This window comes from Brachycentrus maculatus, unplaced genomic scaffold (genome assembly GCF_059751285.1).
Source record: "Brachycentrus maculatus isolate JH-2025_06_01 unplaced genomic scaffold, ASM5975128v1 h1tg000269l, whole genome shotgun sequence".
NCBI lineage: Eukaryota > Metazoa > Arthropoda > Insecta > Trichoptera > Brachycentridae > Brachycentrus > Brachycentrus maculatus.
This window is the reverse complement of record NW_028281020.1, coordinates 1,615,692-1,633,653: the sequence shown is the minus strand read 5'-3', so window position 1 is coordinate 1,633,653 and position 17,962 is coordinate 1,615,692. Positions and strand designations below refer to the sequence as shown.

At 31.5% G+C, this 17,962-nt stretch overlaps 2 protein-coding genes across 2 annotated transcripts; both read right to left on the bottom strand.

Annotated features, from left to right (window-relative positions):
• Positions 1-1,352: 1,352 nt before the first annotated feature.
• LOC148305569 (mitochondrial uncoupling protein 4-like) lies at positions 1,353-5,634 on the bottom strand. The gene is made up of 6 exons (XM_088266494.1): positions 5,216-5,634; positions 4,559-4,632; positions 4,253-4,454; positions 3,432-3,608; positions 2,846-3,068; positions 1,353-1,611 (listed from the first exon to the last, which is right to left on the bottom strand). Exons 1-6 carry the CDS (start codon positions 5,298-5,300, stop codon positions 1,437-1,439), a joined length of 936 nt encoding a protein of 311 aa, XP_088122620.1. The 5' UTR covers positions 5,301-5,634; the 3' UTR covers positions 1,353-1,436.
• A 2,915-nt stretch (positions 5,635-8,549) lies between these two features.
• Positions 8,550-16,901, bottom strand: LOC148305568 (mitochondrial uncoupling protein 4-like). Its single transcript, XM_088266509.1, has 6 exons — positions 16,554-16,901; positions 16,214-16,287; positions 13,873-14,074; positions 12,470-12,646; positions 10,388-10,610; positions 8,550-9,799 (listed from the first exon to the last, which is right to left on the bottom strand). Exons 1-6 carry the CDS (start codon positions 16,678-16,680, stop codon positions 9,622-9,624), a joined length of 981 nt encoding a protein of 326 aa, XP_088122635.1. The 5' UTR covers positions 16,681-16,901; the 3' UTR covers positions 8,550-9,621.
• Between the last annotated feature and the right edge of the window lie 1,061 nt (positions 16,902-17,962).

Here is a 17,962-nt window from a genome sequence, read left to right as displayed (position 1 = left end):
CGGTTGCTGATCAAATAAAATTCATGTGGAAAAAACTACATATATAATTGTTCTTTTATTCAATCAAATGCAGTTCCACCAATAAATGTCAGTACAAAACTTAAATCTAATAAAACGAAAATTGTTTGGAGGAAAAATATTTTTTTGTCTTGTTTTGTTGATGGGTTTATAAAAACATTTTGTTTGTAATACATGAGTATTAAAATCATTATTTTTAAAAATATTTGCTCATTCAAAAAAACCTTATAGATAACATAATTAATTGCCTTACCTCACCACATAGTTAACAAATCCAAATATTTTTATTAAAATATAAATGCCACAAAAATTTATATTACTTCTTTTGCTGCAATCATTTATTTAGGACTTTGTATTGATTATAAGCTGAGAATAGTTAACATAACATTTATTAGTGACTTTTACCTAAAATCAGCGGTGGGCTGCAGGGGGCTCGGAGGGGCCCGCTTGAGCCCCTTGTTATACAAAAAGAAATGTATATTTTCTGATGAAAATTGATAATTTTTTTTTGTTAATTGGTAATTAAAATTTTGCTATAACATAGTAAAACATTTTAAATCAGCATTAAATTTCTGCGCCAATCTTGGAACAATTCACTCAGAAATTTGAGGTAGGTAAATACAGTTATTACTAATACCTATTAAATATTTTATTTGATGAATTAAAGATTTTCTACCATAAAAAATAAGTCATCTGTATTTTGTCGTTTGATGTGCATGTTAACTATTTTTTTTATTGTTATTTTTAATTATTTTGTATTTTAGATAGTTAAAACAAAATGCTATACCTCCCCTCTTCCCCCACCCCTACCCCTCTACCCGCGAGCCCCTTGCTAAAAAATTGGCGTCCCACCCGAGCCTAAAATGATTTACATTGCCAATTATTAACACTCATTTATTTTCCTACTGTCGATTCTCCTTAACTGGGCTATAGGTTTATTGGAGCAGCTGCCTATTTCGGCAAATCTCAAGGAACAAAAAAACTAACTAACCATCATGCCGCTTCCCCGCAGGGGTAGGGAGAGAGAATCGACACCACACCACTCTGTCTTTGCATACATTCATGCATCTCCTCATACATACCCGACGATTATTACGACTCCTGACCCGGCCGCTTTCAAGTATTTGACATACCTGATTGTGCCAAGTTTTCCTCAGTCTTCATCTGCTTCTTTTTCCAACTACATTCACCTCATAAATTTGTTTAACCGTTCACTCTTCACTCATACGTTCCATATGTCCAAACCATCTCAACACACCTTTCTCAAGGAACAATTTGAGATATAATACAATATTTTAGTTCTAAAACGCTATTTTTACATTACAAAATATCTGTTTTGACATGCTTGTAAATTTTCTTTGGAACATTTATTGTTCTAAATAGTACTTGATAAGGAATCAAGGCTTTACATTTATACTCTATGATACTGCAGTAGCCATCATTACTTTTAAATGTTCATATGTCAACCAAAAGGAGACGGCCCAAGGAGCCATTCGTAGCCACACGGGTATAAACCCTTTGTAGAGAGCTAGAAATCCTTCTCCACTAACGGTTTTCTTCAGGCAGTCCCAAGATGATTTATAGAAGAGACCTCTAGAAAAAAAAATTATGTTGTAGACTTAAATCACATATCGCTCACTCCTTTCACCAATGTCATATTTCAAAAATCATCAATTTTCAGTTGTGCCGGAATGTTTTCGGAATGCCCTGAAAATGTACTGTATCCCAGCAAAAACGGCATATTTTAAACTTAATATTTACCCGCTACAGGGCAGAAAGGGTTGTTTTTGCATTTTGTAGAAAACGTATTATAATTTTTTTAAATATACTAAATATTTTTAAAATGGAGAAAAAACATTCAGGTTTTACCCAAAAGATCTGTTGCACAGTAAAAAGCTTTTTACAATCTTTTAGTACTGTAGTAAAAAATATCAAAAGTAAGTGGCTTGATATTTTTTTTTAATACATTTGATTCTATTTTGAACTTAGAACTAAAAGCGATCTCATGAAAAATTTTTTTTTTTGATATACTACGTTGTTGAAAGGAGTGAGCGATCTATTAAAATTAATCCAATATACCACAAAATTCTGAAAATTACGCCTATTGGAGAAAGAAAATTTCTGTAAATAAAATATAGTTCAGATGGATCCTGATAGGCTTGTTCTCGATAGGGTCAAAATAAAAATACTGTTTATTTGAATATCATAAGGCATTCGTGAGAAAAATAATCAGGAAAAAGCAATCATATTTAAATAACAAAAGGAGCTATCTTCTAACTCTGTCTACCTCCATAATGTAGTAGTTAGTGCGTTTGACTTCTATGCTGGAGGTTTCTTGTTCAATTCTCGGGGGAGTCAAAATAAATACATGCGATTTTTATTTTCATATGTATTTAATATTACCTTGGATTGCTACCAGAAATGCAAGATTGATCAGTTTCCTGATCCTGTGGTTATTACTGATTAAGATAACACTGCGACAATACATTGAAGTAACCAATACACTATTAGGTTTGTCTAAGGTTTAGAAGAAGAAGAAAATCTAATGATAAATGTTTCTAGTATCATTGTGATCTTCAAAAACATAAAAAGTAATTGTATGTATTTATTACAATTGTGATACAAATAAGTACTATTGTACCATGACCAAAAATAAAGAAAATCTAGTTTGTAAAAATTCAAGTTGAGAATAGGTGGTTTTTAGTAAGCGATTGATTACAAATAAAATAAAAAAAATAATTAGTACCTCCAATTACTTATTGACCAATGAGCACTTTCACATAGCATAGGCAAGTGTTAGAAAAAGTTGATAAAAATTTTTTAGTACCTTCCATTCTCATCCGTTGGCTGATTCATATATCTGGTCATGACAACATCAGAAGGAGTGCTCAGTACTGCTGAAGCGAACCCCGAGCAAAAACTGGAAATGGCTTGTAGCGGCCATTTATCAGGCAAGTCGTAGTGCATCCGAATGTACTGTTTTGATATGTCGTAAGTTGTCATATCACCCAAGTTTACCAACCCAGCACGCTGCATGCTAGGAAAGGACCCTGTAAAACAAATTATTTTTTATTTAGAATAGAGTCATTCGTAAAATAGATAGTTTATATATCCAGCAAATTAAAAATAAGACCATTAGATATTAATCAAAAGTATGGAAAGTTTAATTTGTTTATTTGTGAATGGTATATTGGTTGTAAAATTGTTTTCAAAAATCACATTGTCTAACTAACATCAGAATGACTAAATAATTGACAGTGTTTCACTGGTTGGTCCAAGTCACTCTGAGCGCATAGTTTTATGAGGCCACAAAATCATCAATTGAAAATAAGAAAAAGCACTTCCTCTCAGCATCAACAAATGTGTCTGGTAGACATTTTTAGCAGCGTCTCATCCATAGTTTAAAAAACAACCTTTCCACAGTCCAGCGAAGCCTCCAGTCTTCACAATCTTGATGAAAGCGTCAATAGGTCCATGGACTCGAGGAGCCTGTCCCAAGAACCGCCGTCTCCCTTCCATCTGTAGTTGCACCTTTACTAAGTCAGTTGGAGAAGCAAGACCCTGACTAATCACGCCACAAGAAAATCCACCTAAAAATAATCTAATACATAAGTGGTGGTGATAAAAGTGTAAAGAAAGGGTAGATAATTTAAGACGAATTTTGGATGGAAACCATGTATATTTGGAAGCATTTCATGAACTAAAGTGGGTTTGCAGTTTGTTCCAGTACAATTTAAGAACTGATTTCTTGGATTTCTTGATTGGAATATTCGGAATGTTGTAGGTATCCCCACCTACATTTAAAATGAGAAAAAATATAGAAAGTTGTATCTTTTTTAGGAAATTTTTTATAAGTTATTTCCAATTTGCACTAGAGTTTTGAAATTTACATGTAAAAATAACTCCCTTGACAAGACATGATTTCAGCACACTACATAATCAGATTGACGGTTCTGAGAATCACCCTTTTTTCAACCTCCTTTCTATCATGGCACATGTAGCTTTGTTCCATTAATAAGTATTTCAGGTGTTCGCCACTAACTATAATATTCTATTATTATCACATACACACTTTAAATATCATAATTTAAAAATTTTCCGTGTTCTATTTCCTTGCTTTTATCAATCCATTTACCTTTAAATAATCAACCTAAAATTTATTGATACCAAAAGGTGTCCATCTTTAACATCATTATATAAACATTTACCGTTAAAAATAAATTATTGAACTCACAAATGGCTGACTTCCAAAGAGGGAATACTTCTTCAGGTTTCTTTTTGAAGACATCATTTCGAAGTTTGTCATATATGACAATTCTAGAACCGGAATAAATGAATTGGCGTATAAGAGCTGGTTCAATTCCTTTCCACAGTGAAAATAGCCCTTCTTCTTTAATTATTCCCAAAGCTGTTTTAAACATTCCACGATAAATTATCTGAAATGAAAAAGGGAACTTATTAAACGTGAAAGCTTGTGCCTTAAAAAATGTTATTAATTACTTTGTATATTTATATATAAAATAGCAGTACATAAACTTACTTTTGGACCCCCACCCTTGGCTATTTCACCTTGAATTTGTAAACGGGTCTTTGTTACATCTAATGGAAATGTAACTGAAAACACATTTAAAACAATTAATTAATATGTAGCTACAGAATTTTTTAAATATTAGAACCTAATTAAATATTTTAAACATGAGATGATTAATACTATGATAAAAATATACAATGGAAGAATTGAGGATAGTATAAATTATATTATTTCTTCAATAAATATCGCATAATATGTATACTTAAATTAATATTCTTAATTTAATTCTATTAAACAAACATATTTTTTACCATATCAATTTAATAAAACTACAAAAAAGGTTACTACACAATTTTGAATTCAATCATTAAATATTGAGTAGCAACGTGCCCCGTTAAGTAAATTCAAGTACCTTACCAAATAATAGACCACGATATGTTTTATATTTGGCAACCCTGAAAATTGAGCGGGAGAGGGCAATCTTTGAAAAATCGATTGATCAGCTGACAAAATTAAACAAAACATGACCCCGAAATGAGATGATGTAGAACTAAGAAAAACTTCATAAGAATTTTAATATATACATCACTAGTGCCTTAATGCGTAGTTACAAATAATAACTAAAAGAATACAACTCTTTTAGGGAAATATTTAGTTAATACTAACCGAATTCTGAGATACTGGCAGCAAAAACGGCCGTGGAATACAAGCACCATATTTTATCTTCACATTTGAAGACTTCTCGCGTCATTTCAAATATGCATATTTAATTTATTTTACGAATATATTCCCTTCTTTCATTAAAATCGCGAACATTGGCAAAGAATAACATTGCATCATGTTCTAATCTTTAGGCGTCCATAGATTACGTCAATAAATCTATTACTTGATCAAGACCCTAAATCTGATAAACATCTTTAAATTTCAAATTGAAAATTTAGGAGTGCTAAATAAATAACACAATAAATAGAAACCCCATTATAAATACGTTTCACAAATCGAGGTAAACGGAGACGTCGCAGTAACAGCTGTCGCACGGTACTACTGACAAAAACGTCAAACCTATTCTTTATACCAATTCAATTATATGTTTTATCATTACTTCCGATACAGAGAAGACCGATGAGGTATATGGCAATACGTAAAACTACAAAAAAATATTTTTTACGAATGCTGGGAACTAGGCAAGAAATTCTATTAAAAGAACGTTTTGGTAATATTAAAAAAATACTAGCATACCCATATTATATTCATTTCCATTACTTTTTTTTAAATGAAAAACATTAAAATCTTTAATTTTAAAATATTAGGTGGGGAAAATTTTAATTTAGAGTTTCGAGCCCTTTTTTTTGTTACAGAAAAAAAAACTAGCTGTTTTTATGCATATGTATTTGATTACTCTGTCCTTTCATCATCTTCAAAATGGACCAGATCACATAATAAATAAGTATAATATGGAATAATAAAAAGGAATAACCCGCAAAGCGTCTATTTTAGATGCCTGTCTGCAGGTAGGATAGTAAGGATAAGGAAGGTAAATGAGAAAAATACATCACAAATACCCAGATCAATTGAAAATAAATCTTTCTTGAATTCGTTTTACAATTGGCAGGAGTCAAACCCGCAACGCCAGTTTAGCAGTCGAGCGTCTACCCAACTGCACCACGGCATCTGTCTTTCTATTCTTTCAGGATTATTAATTTGTATTATTTATTTTGCTTTGCGAGGACGATAACTAACAAGCAACTAGCAAGTTTTGAAAATAGGTGCCTGAGGCGAATACTGGGTATAAAGTGGTATGACTTCGTCAGGAATGACGATGTGAGGAGAAGAACTCAACAGCCCCTCATACTGGAAGTCCCGAAGAGAAGAAGGTGGACATGGTTGGGACATGTCCTTAGAATGCCACCTGAGGGCATCAACCCCTCATGTCTCTTCTTCCAACCCCGAGGATTCCGGCGCCCCGGAAGGCCGCTGATGACCATTCACCGACTATACTCAGCGGAACTTCGAGACGCCGGACTGACCTGGGAGGAAGCCAAGGAGATGGCGCGTGACAGAGTGACTTGGAGACGACTCGTGTTGGCCATATGCTCCACCTAGGGAGCGAACATGGAAAGAAGAAGAAGATTATTTATTTATTTATTTAGATGTACGTAAATTTATTAATTAAAATTGTAACCAGCACTTCCTAGATAAACTTACTGAATAAATCAAACATGTGAGACGAGAGCCTGTATGCATTACATTAAATAGGAACCTAATTTTAGAGTTTCCCTTAATGGAGGTTTAAAGTTATGGGATATTGACCAGCTGAGCATGAGCAGCTGCTTCAAATAATTATTTCATTCCTCTTCACTCCTCCTGACCATTCACTTTCAAATATTTGGGGTTTCTGATCATCCATTTCTTATACTGCATTCCTCAGCTTCCACTTCTTACTACTTTGCATCGTTAATCTGTTTTACCCTTTGCTTCACATGCTTAAACTATCTGTACTTTATAGATACCGTAGAATCTTAATTGTACAGATATAATTTAATACGTAAATAAAGATCATTATCGCTTGTTACGTTTCTAAACATCCTTAAGCTTTTCAGTACTCAGATATCAATTAAGGTTGACGTGAATTGGGGAATTTAGAATGGTTGAAAATTCAGTTCAGTAATAATATTAAATATTAAAATTCAAAATTATTTGTTACACCGATTGTCACAGTAATAAGTCCGAAGAATGAAGCATGGAGGCTTCTATCAGGTATGCCTGTTGTTTAAGGGCATTCGGAACACATGTTAGTGAGATATGGGATCAATCGAAACATGTGGATGACCAAGCTAAGTATCTTCTTCTAACCCTTATACGTATAACTTTGTATTAACGCAGAGTTATCTTGATCGTTGCTTACATGAAAGCAAAGTTATCACTCCTGCCCTTCAGGGACCAGTCCAGGGTAATATGAAATAAATACATATTAGAGTGCAAAATCACTAATATTTATTTTCACCCCCTTTGGGAATCGAACCCGGGACCTAAACACGCTAACCATTACACCGTGGAGGCGGAGGAAACTAAGTATGGTCCGCCCGTATATATTTTTTTAACCCTCCACAGGCTGGTAAAGCAAAGAGATAGTGTCTTTGACTTTCCGTGGGGGGATGTGTTCTACCCGCGAGTCGAAATTTAAAAGTAAATTTTATCAATACTATCCCCCGGTTTCGACCAGGAAGCAAAGATTTAAAAAAAAATTAACATAAAATTAAATTGCAATAAAATTGTAAGGTGAAAGTTTTGAAGTGAAGATGGACAATGGACGCATCGAGACTTCATCAGCCATCAGTACAATGACCGTCCCACTGTCCAACATACAGGGCCTCCCCTCGGGCCACGTCCCGCCGATGCCACCCAAACTGTGCATCAAAGTTTGAATTTTAAGTTGTGTAGGTTAAGATAAATTTCAGGTAATTTTAAATTAAGCAAAGATTAATTTTTTAAGTAAGGTAGATTTAAGTAATGTAGTGTAGTTAAATATTTTTTCGAGTATTTTAATAAATGGAATTGAGTAAAATATGATGAGAGTTTTAATCGAATCCCGCACTCGCGGCCCCTACCTGCCATATGTAAAAATATTCACAATATGTAAATATATTTTTCTTTTTGCCCCGGAGCATTATATTTTTTTAAATGACAGATTTTCTATTATTGGACAACCCTGTCCCCAAATAGTTTGGATGTTCAAGGGTCTATACCAAAAGTCGAATCGTGCTACCTTCGAAAAGGTTGTTAAAAAAAATATATTGCAGATTTTTTTAAAAATCCGATTGTACCAAGGAAGTGACTAGATTACTACAAAAATAACACCATGTATTTGCCTAATATCAAATGAAAATATTTATATAAATGAAAATTTAAGCTCAATCACACTCTCGGAGCAAAATGTCAAACTGTGGTGGCAATGACCATCGATAATGCATTTCCATCGAAAAGGATAAATAAAAAATGCTTTTCATACAAATGATTTCTATATAATAATGACTACATAACAATAAACAATATAAACTTAAATGTAACACAAAAAAATATTTATTAATTTTATCTTATAATAATTTGTAAAATGGTTGTGAATTGTAAGCACCAATAAATCTAAACACTAAATTACTACAAAGTATAAAAAAATCATATTTGATTTGAATAACGAAAAACAACAAAACAACATGGCAAAAACTGAAAAACAATTCTGAATTTATAAAGTTACAAAATCCAAAAAAATCCATCAAAATTATTATATACATACACACATGTAAATCTTATACAAGTACATACAACTGATTTAAATTGGAATCAATGTATTTAAAAATGATTGAAATAATTATGTAGGCTAAACACCATGTGCAGGTCACTATTCGGTGCAGTATAGCGTAATGGAATGCTAATTTACTAAGATTCAAAGAAATTATTTTGACAATCTGTATGTTATATTTTTTTTTATTAAAAATCTAAGCCATTGTTGTGTAAACAGTAAGTTATAACAATAATTTGGCAACACAGACAGCATTTCAAAAATAAGATTGTGTTGTTAAAAATTTTATACGGGAAAACAACTGTTGCATTTCAGAAAGAAGCTAGAATTGTTAATTATTCTAAATATTGAATTTTATGCTTGGTAAAAGTGTTTAACTAAAATATTTTAAGAAATAAATTTGAGCAAAATCATAACTTTAAGTTTTATCAAGCCGCAGAATTAAGATTTAATTTCCAATTCAGACAGCCGAAAGCGTCAGTTTTCACCAAAAAGAAAGAATTGTCAATTTTAAAATTATCAGTTCTTTAAATTACATACCTAAGTAAAATATTTCGCTGTTTACGCATGTACTCAGTAAATCGAAGATAAGAGAGACAAAGACGACTTTGTACTTATACTCTGGTAAATATTTACAAAATATTTATAATTCAAATTCAATAAATGTTTTTAAATTAACAATAGCTTTGGTATAAACTCAAACAGGAGGGGTTGCAATTGAAAGCATGTCTGTTATATTGTGCAATATATCGAGATTGAATTAAAATTGTAAATTTTAAGCTTCATCAACGGGAGAGAGCATGGTCTTGAATTTTTCAAAGGAGAGCCAAAATGTTAAGGACCACGGAGCCATTCTTATCCATACGGGAAGGAATCCTTTATAGAGAGCAAAAAATCCTTCTCCGCCAACTGTTTTCTTTAAGCAATCCCATGATGATTTGTAGTAGAGGCCCCTAAAAAGAATTCAAATTCATTATTACTTATTAATAAGGAGAGATATGAGTGTAATACATAATTAGACAGAGTCAGGAATTAAATAAGGGTTCTTCGATGCCAATTTTGTAAGTGAAAAAGTAAATTAAATCATTTATAATTAATTATCAATGAAATGGTTAACCAATTAATGCTCGAGGATGTCACCTGTGAAAAAAGGTGTGGTAATTTGCCCTCTTTGATATGGTTCTCATAGGTACTGTAAAATATTTAAAAAAAATAAAAACTGTATTTGAATAACAAAAAGAAAGTGCATTTTTATAAAAATAAACTCGAGCATTAAACAGTCATTAAACAGTTAAATTAAGAAAATAGGTGTTTATTTTCTATGTTCACAGGAAATTTAAATCAAATACAGATTTTTAGTCAAAATATTATTTTCATTTAATAAATAATTAATTCATATTTCTGCATTTCTAAAACATTATATAACATTTTTTGGAAATAACCCAAGAAATTAGAATAATCACCGAAAAAATACATAAACTCGAAATCTAGTATTGATTTTTTTTACCTACTCGTTTCTTTCTATGGCCGGTATAACTTACTTTCCCTTCTCATCCGTAGGCTGGTTCATGACTCTGGTCTTCACGACGTCGGCCGGTGTGCCGAGTCCAGCAGCTACCAGCCCTGCGCAGGCACTAGCCATGGTGTGCAGCGGCCACGTATCCGCCAGCCCCGTAGCCGCCTGGATGTGCTGCTTGGCCATGTCGTACGTGGTCAGGTCACCCAGGTTCACTAGCGCGGCCCTCTGCATGTTCGGGACAGACCCTGGTAACAACACAACAGATCAGCAAAGCCCGCCTGGAACCTCAGTACAACCTGTTTTTTCAATATCCACCAGAAAGTGTTGGTGTCAAGAAGAAATAAAGAATATTGGAGCTACGAGAAATCTATTGCCAACAGTGTCTAAAATATGTTTTTGTGCGCTAACATTTATTTCCTAAAAATATTAATAGATCTAGCCAATGAATGGATAATTTACTAGAAATCCCTTTTTGCAAATCCAGACTCGCGCAACGACACTTATTTTTCATAGCTCTAAAACTGTTTAATTCATTCCACAAAGACTATATGTTAGACATGAATTCCTTAAGTTTGTTTCAATTAAAAAAAAAATCTAAATTATTTATTAAAAAAACAGATGTAAGTTCCTTTTTGTTTTTAACGCTTCCATGCGGTCATTATAGCAGCTCAAAATATCAAGTTTCCAAAGAAACCAAAATTCGTTAAATGGCTTTACTAGTACTTTGATGGTCACATATTAATAAGTAGTTTTGAGAATAATCTTATTAGTCTGACTATGAGATAATGACCTATCTGAAATATTTAATAATTAAAACATTTACGCCTGACAGACGGCACCACTGAAGACCTGATGGAGAGCATCAGTTGTTCAATTGATGTTGCCAAACATTGAGCGACTATAATCTACGAGCTTGATGACACAAAGAAGAAAATCTGATAAAATATTCTAGGCATAGATTTACAAAATTGTTCATAATTTATATTTATTTAATCTATTCAGTGTTTCAACCAATTTTTACCAATTAAAATGTTTGGGAAACCAAGATGCAGTAGTTGGCGAGTGTGATTAAAAATTTTGATGTTATATTCTCAGAATTAGATGACAAATGACAATATATAAATATGTAAATATGTTGTATTCTTTTTATAAAAAAATTTATTAAGAAATTTTATATATTTGTAAATAGGAAGTAAAATGAATTCAATAAAGTGTAATATGCGCTGTCCAAAAACCACAAATACTGATAACACGGATATAACTAGACCACCAAAAGTAGTTAAATATTATCAAATTATAAATATGGCATATATAATAATGATGATGTGTATTTAATGATAAATAATAAATAACTAATGGATATGATTTATGTAATTAATAAACGTTACAAGTTTTCATAGTGCCCTAAGGCAAAACATACAAGGCTAAATGTGTAATCTTTTTTACTTTAATATGGATTGTTATTATTTTCATTTGTACTACATAGAATCAAGTAATATTATATAAAGTACCCCCATAATATTCAACAGAGCAAAGAACAGGCTGAAATATGTTAGAGGAAATTATTACAAAAATATTAAATGAATACTGGTGGAATTATAAAACTTTATTTATCATTCATTTTTATAAAATAAAAAACAAATAGGTGCCTAATGTCAAATGTTGTTTTATTTAGTGTTTTTTTTTTAGTAAAAAAATTATCTTATTTGAATTAGTGAAAAAGTTCTTTGGGGGAAAAATTTAACATTCCATAAATTGTCTGTGGTATATCTTCTTTTCTATATTTTATAATTTTTCTTTCAGTGAATTTTTTTTTTGGTTGGTGCAAGATATATGTATCAGTTAACGTTATATTTTTCCTAAAAAATATTAGATTAAGATGCACACATACTTTTTTTCGCTTCCTGACTAATATTAGATGTAAAAAAATGGTAAAATATAAAAATTGACCAACATCACATGAAATTTGGATGAAGCTTTGGTGAAAGGCAAGCATTTTGTTAGTCTTAAAATCATTGTAAAACAGATTTGAAGATGATGGCTGTAAATGTTTTAATTATTGCTTTAAACTCAAATTAATTCATAAGCGTGTTATTTTTCTTACCTTTCCATAGAGCTCTAATGCCGCCGGATTTTACGATTTTGAAGAAGGCATCCAGTGCTCCATGGACACGAGCCGGTTCGCCGAGCAGTTTCCGTCGACCTTCCATCTGTACCTGAACCTTCACTAGATCTGTCGGAGATGAAAGCCACTGGCTGATCATGCCTGAAGTCATGCCACCTGCAAATAAGAAATGTTTGACCATAAAGATAAATGCTTTAAAAAATATATATGTATTTATTAATTGAATTGAAAAAAAAAAAACAATTATTTGTAGTTAAACTCCACTCGTTCGCCCTCAGCTGGTGCGCCACTCGCGTAGATCAGACCAAACTCTAACGAACTAAATCTGACTTTTTTTTACAATGGGTTAACTTTAATTTTTATTTGAATGCGTCTTTTTAAATAGTATATTTTTTTTTCAATAATAATAGCTTTTATGCAGTTTATTGGAATGATTTAAGTGTAGTGAACAATACACGCAGTTAGTTTTGAGTTCAGACTATTTATTTAACTGTAAATCTGTATTTTTCTGTATTTTCTGATGATCTGACATTTTTTGCGTTCCGACCCCAGTCCCAAAGGTGATGGATTAGATGATTTTACTAAATTAGTATTTTGATATTTTCTTTGAACGTTAAAAAATTTTTTTCATGAATATAAAACAGCTACAGTTTCTTAATCAATAGCTATACATTTATTTATTTTATTAATGTATTTTATCATATACGAACATACACATTACTTACCTAGATTTTATTAGTAATAACATTGCAGAATCTAAATTTGCCAAAATATGAAAATGCATATAACTTGTTACAAATTTTTTTGCTTAATACAGCAATATAAATTGTAATATTATGCAAAAATTTGTGTTCATGAAATTTCTAATGTTAACGGCCGTTTTCAACAACTTGTATTGGAATAGAAACAATTTACAATATGAACTTTTTTTTCAGAAATAAATACATCTTATTACATTAAACAGATTTTTTTATTCTGATTTTCACCTTAAGGTGAATAAGGAAATTAGTCGATTTGATGGTGTTAATTTGATCATTAACTTCATGAAAACGAGATGATCATTCTCATACTTCAGAAATCATTTAAATTCATTTTGACCTTGCGATTCGAACCCAGAACCTCAACTAGAATCAGAATCAAACATATCTAAGGTAGTCAAACATGGTAACCATCACTCTATAAAAGCGAAAGTGTTAAGTATGGTAGCATCATTACGAATAAATTATTTTTGATATTTCCCCAATTAAGTATTTTATCAGCTGCCTAGGATAAATTTAACGTTATTTATAATTTTGTTTTGTTATATTTTTTTATTTGAATTTGTGTTGATTTTGAAAAAAAATTAGTAACATATAAATTGGAACATTTAATTACCGACTTACAAATAGCCGATTTCCACAACGGAAAAATCTCTTCTGGTTTTTTCTTGAAGAAGTCATTTCGTAGGCGTTCATATATGACTATTCTACAGCCAGAGTACACCAAGTGTCGGGCGAGTGCTGGCTCTATACCTCTCCACAGACATCTTACTCCTTCTTCTCTTGCTATACCGACACCAGTTTTTAGCATGCCACGGTATGGAACCTAAAAAGGAAATGCGATATATGAGGCATCTAACAAATTATGCAAAATACTACTACAATTATACGTCTCTATTAAATCCTTTGAACAAAAATATGTGCCTTAAGATAATAGCATTAGTAAAAGTAATTCATTGTTACAGAAAAGGGTGTTAGATTTTGATTTCAGAATATATATATATATTTTTTTAATTCTTCTAAAAGCATCGTAGTTCACACTGAGAAAGACTGAGTACAAATTATTTTTTAAAATATCATAGTAATCTTTCACAATTACTAAACTGTCTGATGATATTATTAAGTATTTTTTTCCAGTCGATCTTAACTTGAGGTATTTTACAAAAACGGCTCTATATAAATTATCAAAAATTAGGCATCTTGTAATGCCTTCTACATATGCATCTATTACAAAAACTGTGTTGTTAAACACCTTTGTCAATTTGTTATATTTTCATCATAAATAGACAGAAGGCGTAACTAGATGCTTCAAAGTATACATAACTCGATCTTCCCGAATTTTAGATTGGATCAGTTTACGATTGAGCTTGTGAATTGTCAATGAAAAGGTATCTCAACAATGCAGCTAATAATAAATTGGCATGGTCAAAGTGTTTTAAAAGTTGTTTCAAGGTTTTTAAAGAAATATTTTTGTTCTTACAATACACACAAATATTTCAAATCAATATTATTTTTAGGTAAGTTTGAAAAAACGGTTTTTCTTTTAAAGTAGCAATCGAGTAGTTGTGAGTGGGATCGAACCTAGAAACTCTGGTTTAGAGTATGCAACACTAACCACAGGACCGCGACCCGTAAAATTGAAACATGTACCTCATTCCACAGTCAATTACTCATCTATAAAAAATAATTTTATCCTTAAATTGGAAAACAATGTTAATTGAGAAACTAACTGTTTTCATTACATGATGTTTGATATACTTTACAGTATTGAACAACATTTCATATTTCTGAAAATTCAGTAACAAACTACAGTTAAATAAAGTTGTGTATCATGTTTTAGAATTTTCACACTAAAGAAAGAAAGACGTATGAAAAAGAAAAGAAATGTGAAATAAAATTAAAACGCTGATGTAAACCACAATGACATGAAAGGAAAGTATTGCCGAGGTGGTTTGTGTGATGTTGAAAAAATAGGTAAAATAGGTGCTTAAAGAAAATGTTCCAAGAATGCACGGTTTCATCAGTTAAACCAAATACCATTTGGAGTTCATTTAATAAGTATGTAAAAAATATGTACATATTGAAGATTGAAAGAAGCAACTGTATATTAAAAATGTTATACAGTGTTCTATCAACTCTGCAATTACGAATGTTACATGTGTGTAAAGTGATCACTCAACTATGCCTATTGCTGGTCGTAAGCTCTGTAAATGCCCAGACATTCATATTCTTCTTCAAGAATGTAAAAAATAACTCCCAAGTGGTATAATCTAGATTTGTGAAAAAGTATTTGGAAACACTCAAAATGACGTAAATACCACATTTTTTTACGAGATGGATTTTGATGAAAACTACATATAATCTGGAATAAGTTTTACAAATCTAGTAAGTTGTATGTTTATATATTATTTATTTAATATTGATATTTATTAATTTAGATTATAATATGTCTTATTACAAGATAAATTAGATGTTTCAACATAGACAAAGCATTTTTTATACTAAGGGAATTTCAAGTCTGGGCATTTGCAGGGCTAAAAACCTAGTATTTGCTTACTATTTGTATGTGATCACTTAAGGCATTAAGTGATCACTTCATACACTGCAACATTTACCATTCTGCCCAGTATTGAGCAATAGTATAGCCTCAATTCTTGAAAGTTGCATATATAGAGCATCTTAACAACCGGCTTTGAATCACAGCTTTCCTGTCTAATCATAGGCGAGAATTCATTATGAATTTATAACTATTTGAAATAAAGAGACATTAATTTGTTATTCATATGAATTGTATTGGCTGTTTGAATATACTGTATACAATAATTTGGTTGTGTGTACATTATTTAATTTGGTTGTGTATATTATTTAATTTATTTATGTTTATGAATGTTTTAGAGATGCAACAAGACAAAATGAATGAAAATCTTTAATTCACACAAACAAAAAAGAACAAATTACAATTTACCGATAATCCATCTTTCTTGGCTATTTCCCCTTGGATTTGAAGACGTGTTTTTGTTAAATCCAAGGGATATGTAACTGAAAGAGATACATTTTAATTTTAATACATTTTCCTTAAATATGTCATAATCGAGTTCTGGGTTTAATGATTCAAGCCAATGAAAAATTACAAGGAATTAGGGTGAGTCAGTTGTGAAAACGTATGGTGTGAGATAAGAAATGGGTTGTGCGTGCTCGGCACATGACAGTGGATAAAAATCCCAAATATTAAAAATAAAAACACTTTAATGAAGTGATCGTGGCAACGAGCGGTGAAGGAAGAAAAATCAAATTAGTGTACTCACCAAATTCTGCTATACTGGCAGCGAATACTGACATCATATACGTGCACCATATTTTGTCCGCACATCTTAAAGCTTTTTCCGGGGACGGAGGTAATTCGGGAAGTATTACAGGAGTTTGTGGAGGCATTCTCGGGTTAAGTAGTGTATATAAATGTGATGGAAAATGAAATGCTAAAGTTTATTTAAATAAATCTCCATTGAAAATATACTTATTGAGTATAATAAGTAAATCATATGTTATCAGTTAATAAATTACACAACCAGCTGTGTAAAATTATTTCTGATTATGAAATATGATTAAAAAAAAGTTTTTCCACCATGGCCAACAGCCAAATTCCAACATTTGACAGATTCTATAAGATCAAATCGCATATTTATTTATCCACTGTGCTTTTCACTGTTAAGGTGCGTTCCGAAACTTCGAGCGATTAGATTGAATTTCTTGCATTGGGAAAAATAACATATTATTTTTGACATCTCATCAAAGATGAAGAAGAATATGGAAGTCTGGGCATTTACGGGGCTTACGACCGTCATAGGCTGGTTTGAGTGATCACTTTACACACGTGTAACATTCACCAATTCTACCCATTATTGACAACCACACTACTCAAATTCTTGGAAGTTCTATATATATATATGAACCAATTTAGAAACCTTGTTCATGAATCACTAGAACTTCACTAGAGACATCTATTGGTGAGATGTAAAGAAGCTTTTTTTAAGCAGAAACTCTTATATTAGTATGTGAGATCCGAATCCTGGATTATAATCACACACATGAGAAACGCCAGAAAATACCATTTTCATTTTTATTATTAAGCTTATAATTTGACCAGACTTCCATATTCTTCTTCATCTTTGATGAGATGTCAAAAATAATATGAAAATAACTCCTGTAATTGGAGATAATCCAGATTTTGTGAACAAGTATTTGGACACACTCAAAATGTTGTAAATAAATTATCTGGTCAAATTATAAGCTTAATAATAAAAATGAAAATGGTATTTTCTGGCGTTTCTCATGTGTGTGATTATAATCCAGGATTCGGATCTCACATACTAATATAAGAGTTTCTGCTTAAAAAAAGCTTCTTTACATCTCACCAATAGATGTCTCTAGTGAAGTTCTAGTGATTCATGAACAAGGTTTCTAAATTGGTTCATATATATATATAGAACTTCCAAGAATTTGAGTAGTGTGGTTGTCAATAATGGGTAGAATTGGTGAATGTTACACGTGTGTAAAGTGATCACTCAAACCAGCCTATGACGGTCGTAAGCCCCGTAAATGCCCAGACTTCCATATTCTTCTTCATCTTTGATGAGATGTCAAAAATAATATGAAAATAACTCCTGTAATTGGAGATAATCCAGATTTTGTGAACAAGTATTTGGACACACTCAAA

What these genes read in the sequence shown, in the direction of transcription:
- LOC148305568 (XM_088266509.1), bottom strand. Translation starts at nt 16,680, where the DNA reads ATGCCTCCACAAACTCCTGTAATACTTCCCGAATTACCTCCGTCCCCG. An exon ending in GTTGTGGAAATCGGCTATTT is followed by an intron (nt 12,647 to 13,872) that starts GTAAGTCGGTAA and finishes TCTTATTTGCAG; the next exon opens with GTGGCATGACTTCAGGCATG. An exon ending in CATTAGAGCTCTATGGAAAG is followed by an intron (nt 10,611 to 12,469) that starts GTAAGAAAAATA and finishes TGTTGTTACCAG; the next exon opens with GGTCTGTCCCGAACATGCAG.
- LOC148305569 (XM_088266494.1), bottom strand. Translation starts at nt 5,300, where the DNA reads ATGACGCGAGAAGTCTTCAAATGTGAAGATAAAATATGGTGCTTGTAT. An exon ending in TGCCAGTATCTCAGAATTCG is followed by an intron (nt 4,633 to 5,215) that starts GTTAGTATTAAC and finishes ATGTGTTTTCAG; the next exon opens with TTACATTTCCATTAGATGTA. An exon ending in CTTCGCTGGACTGTGGAAAG is followed by an intron (nt 3,069 to 3,431) that starts GTTGTTTTTTAA and finishes TTTGTTTTACAG; the next exon opens with GGTCCTTTCCTAGCATGCAG.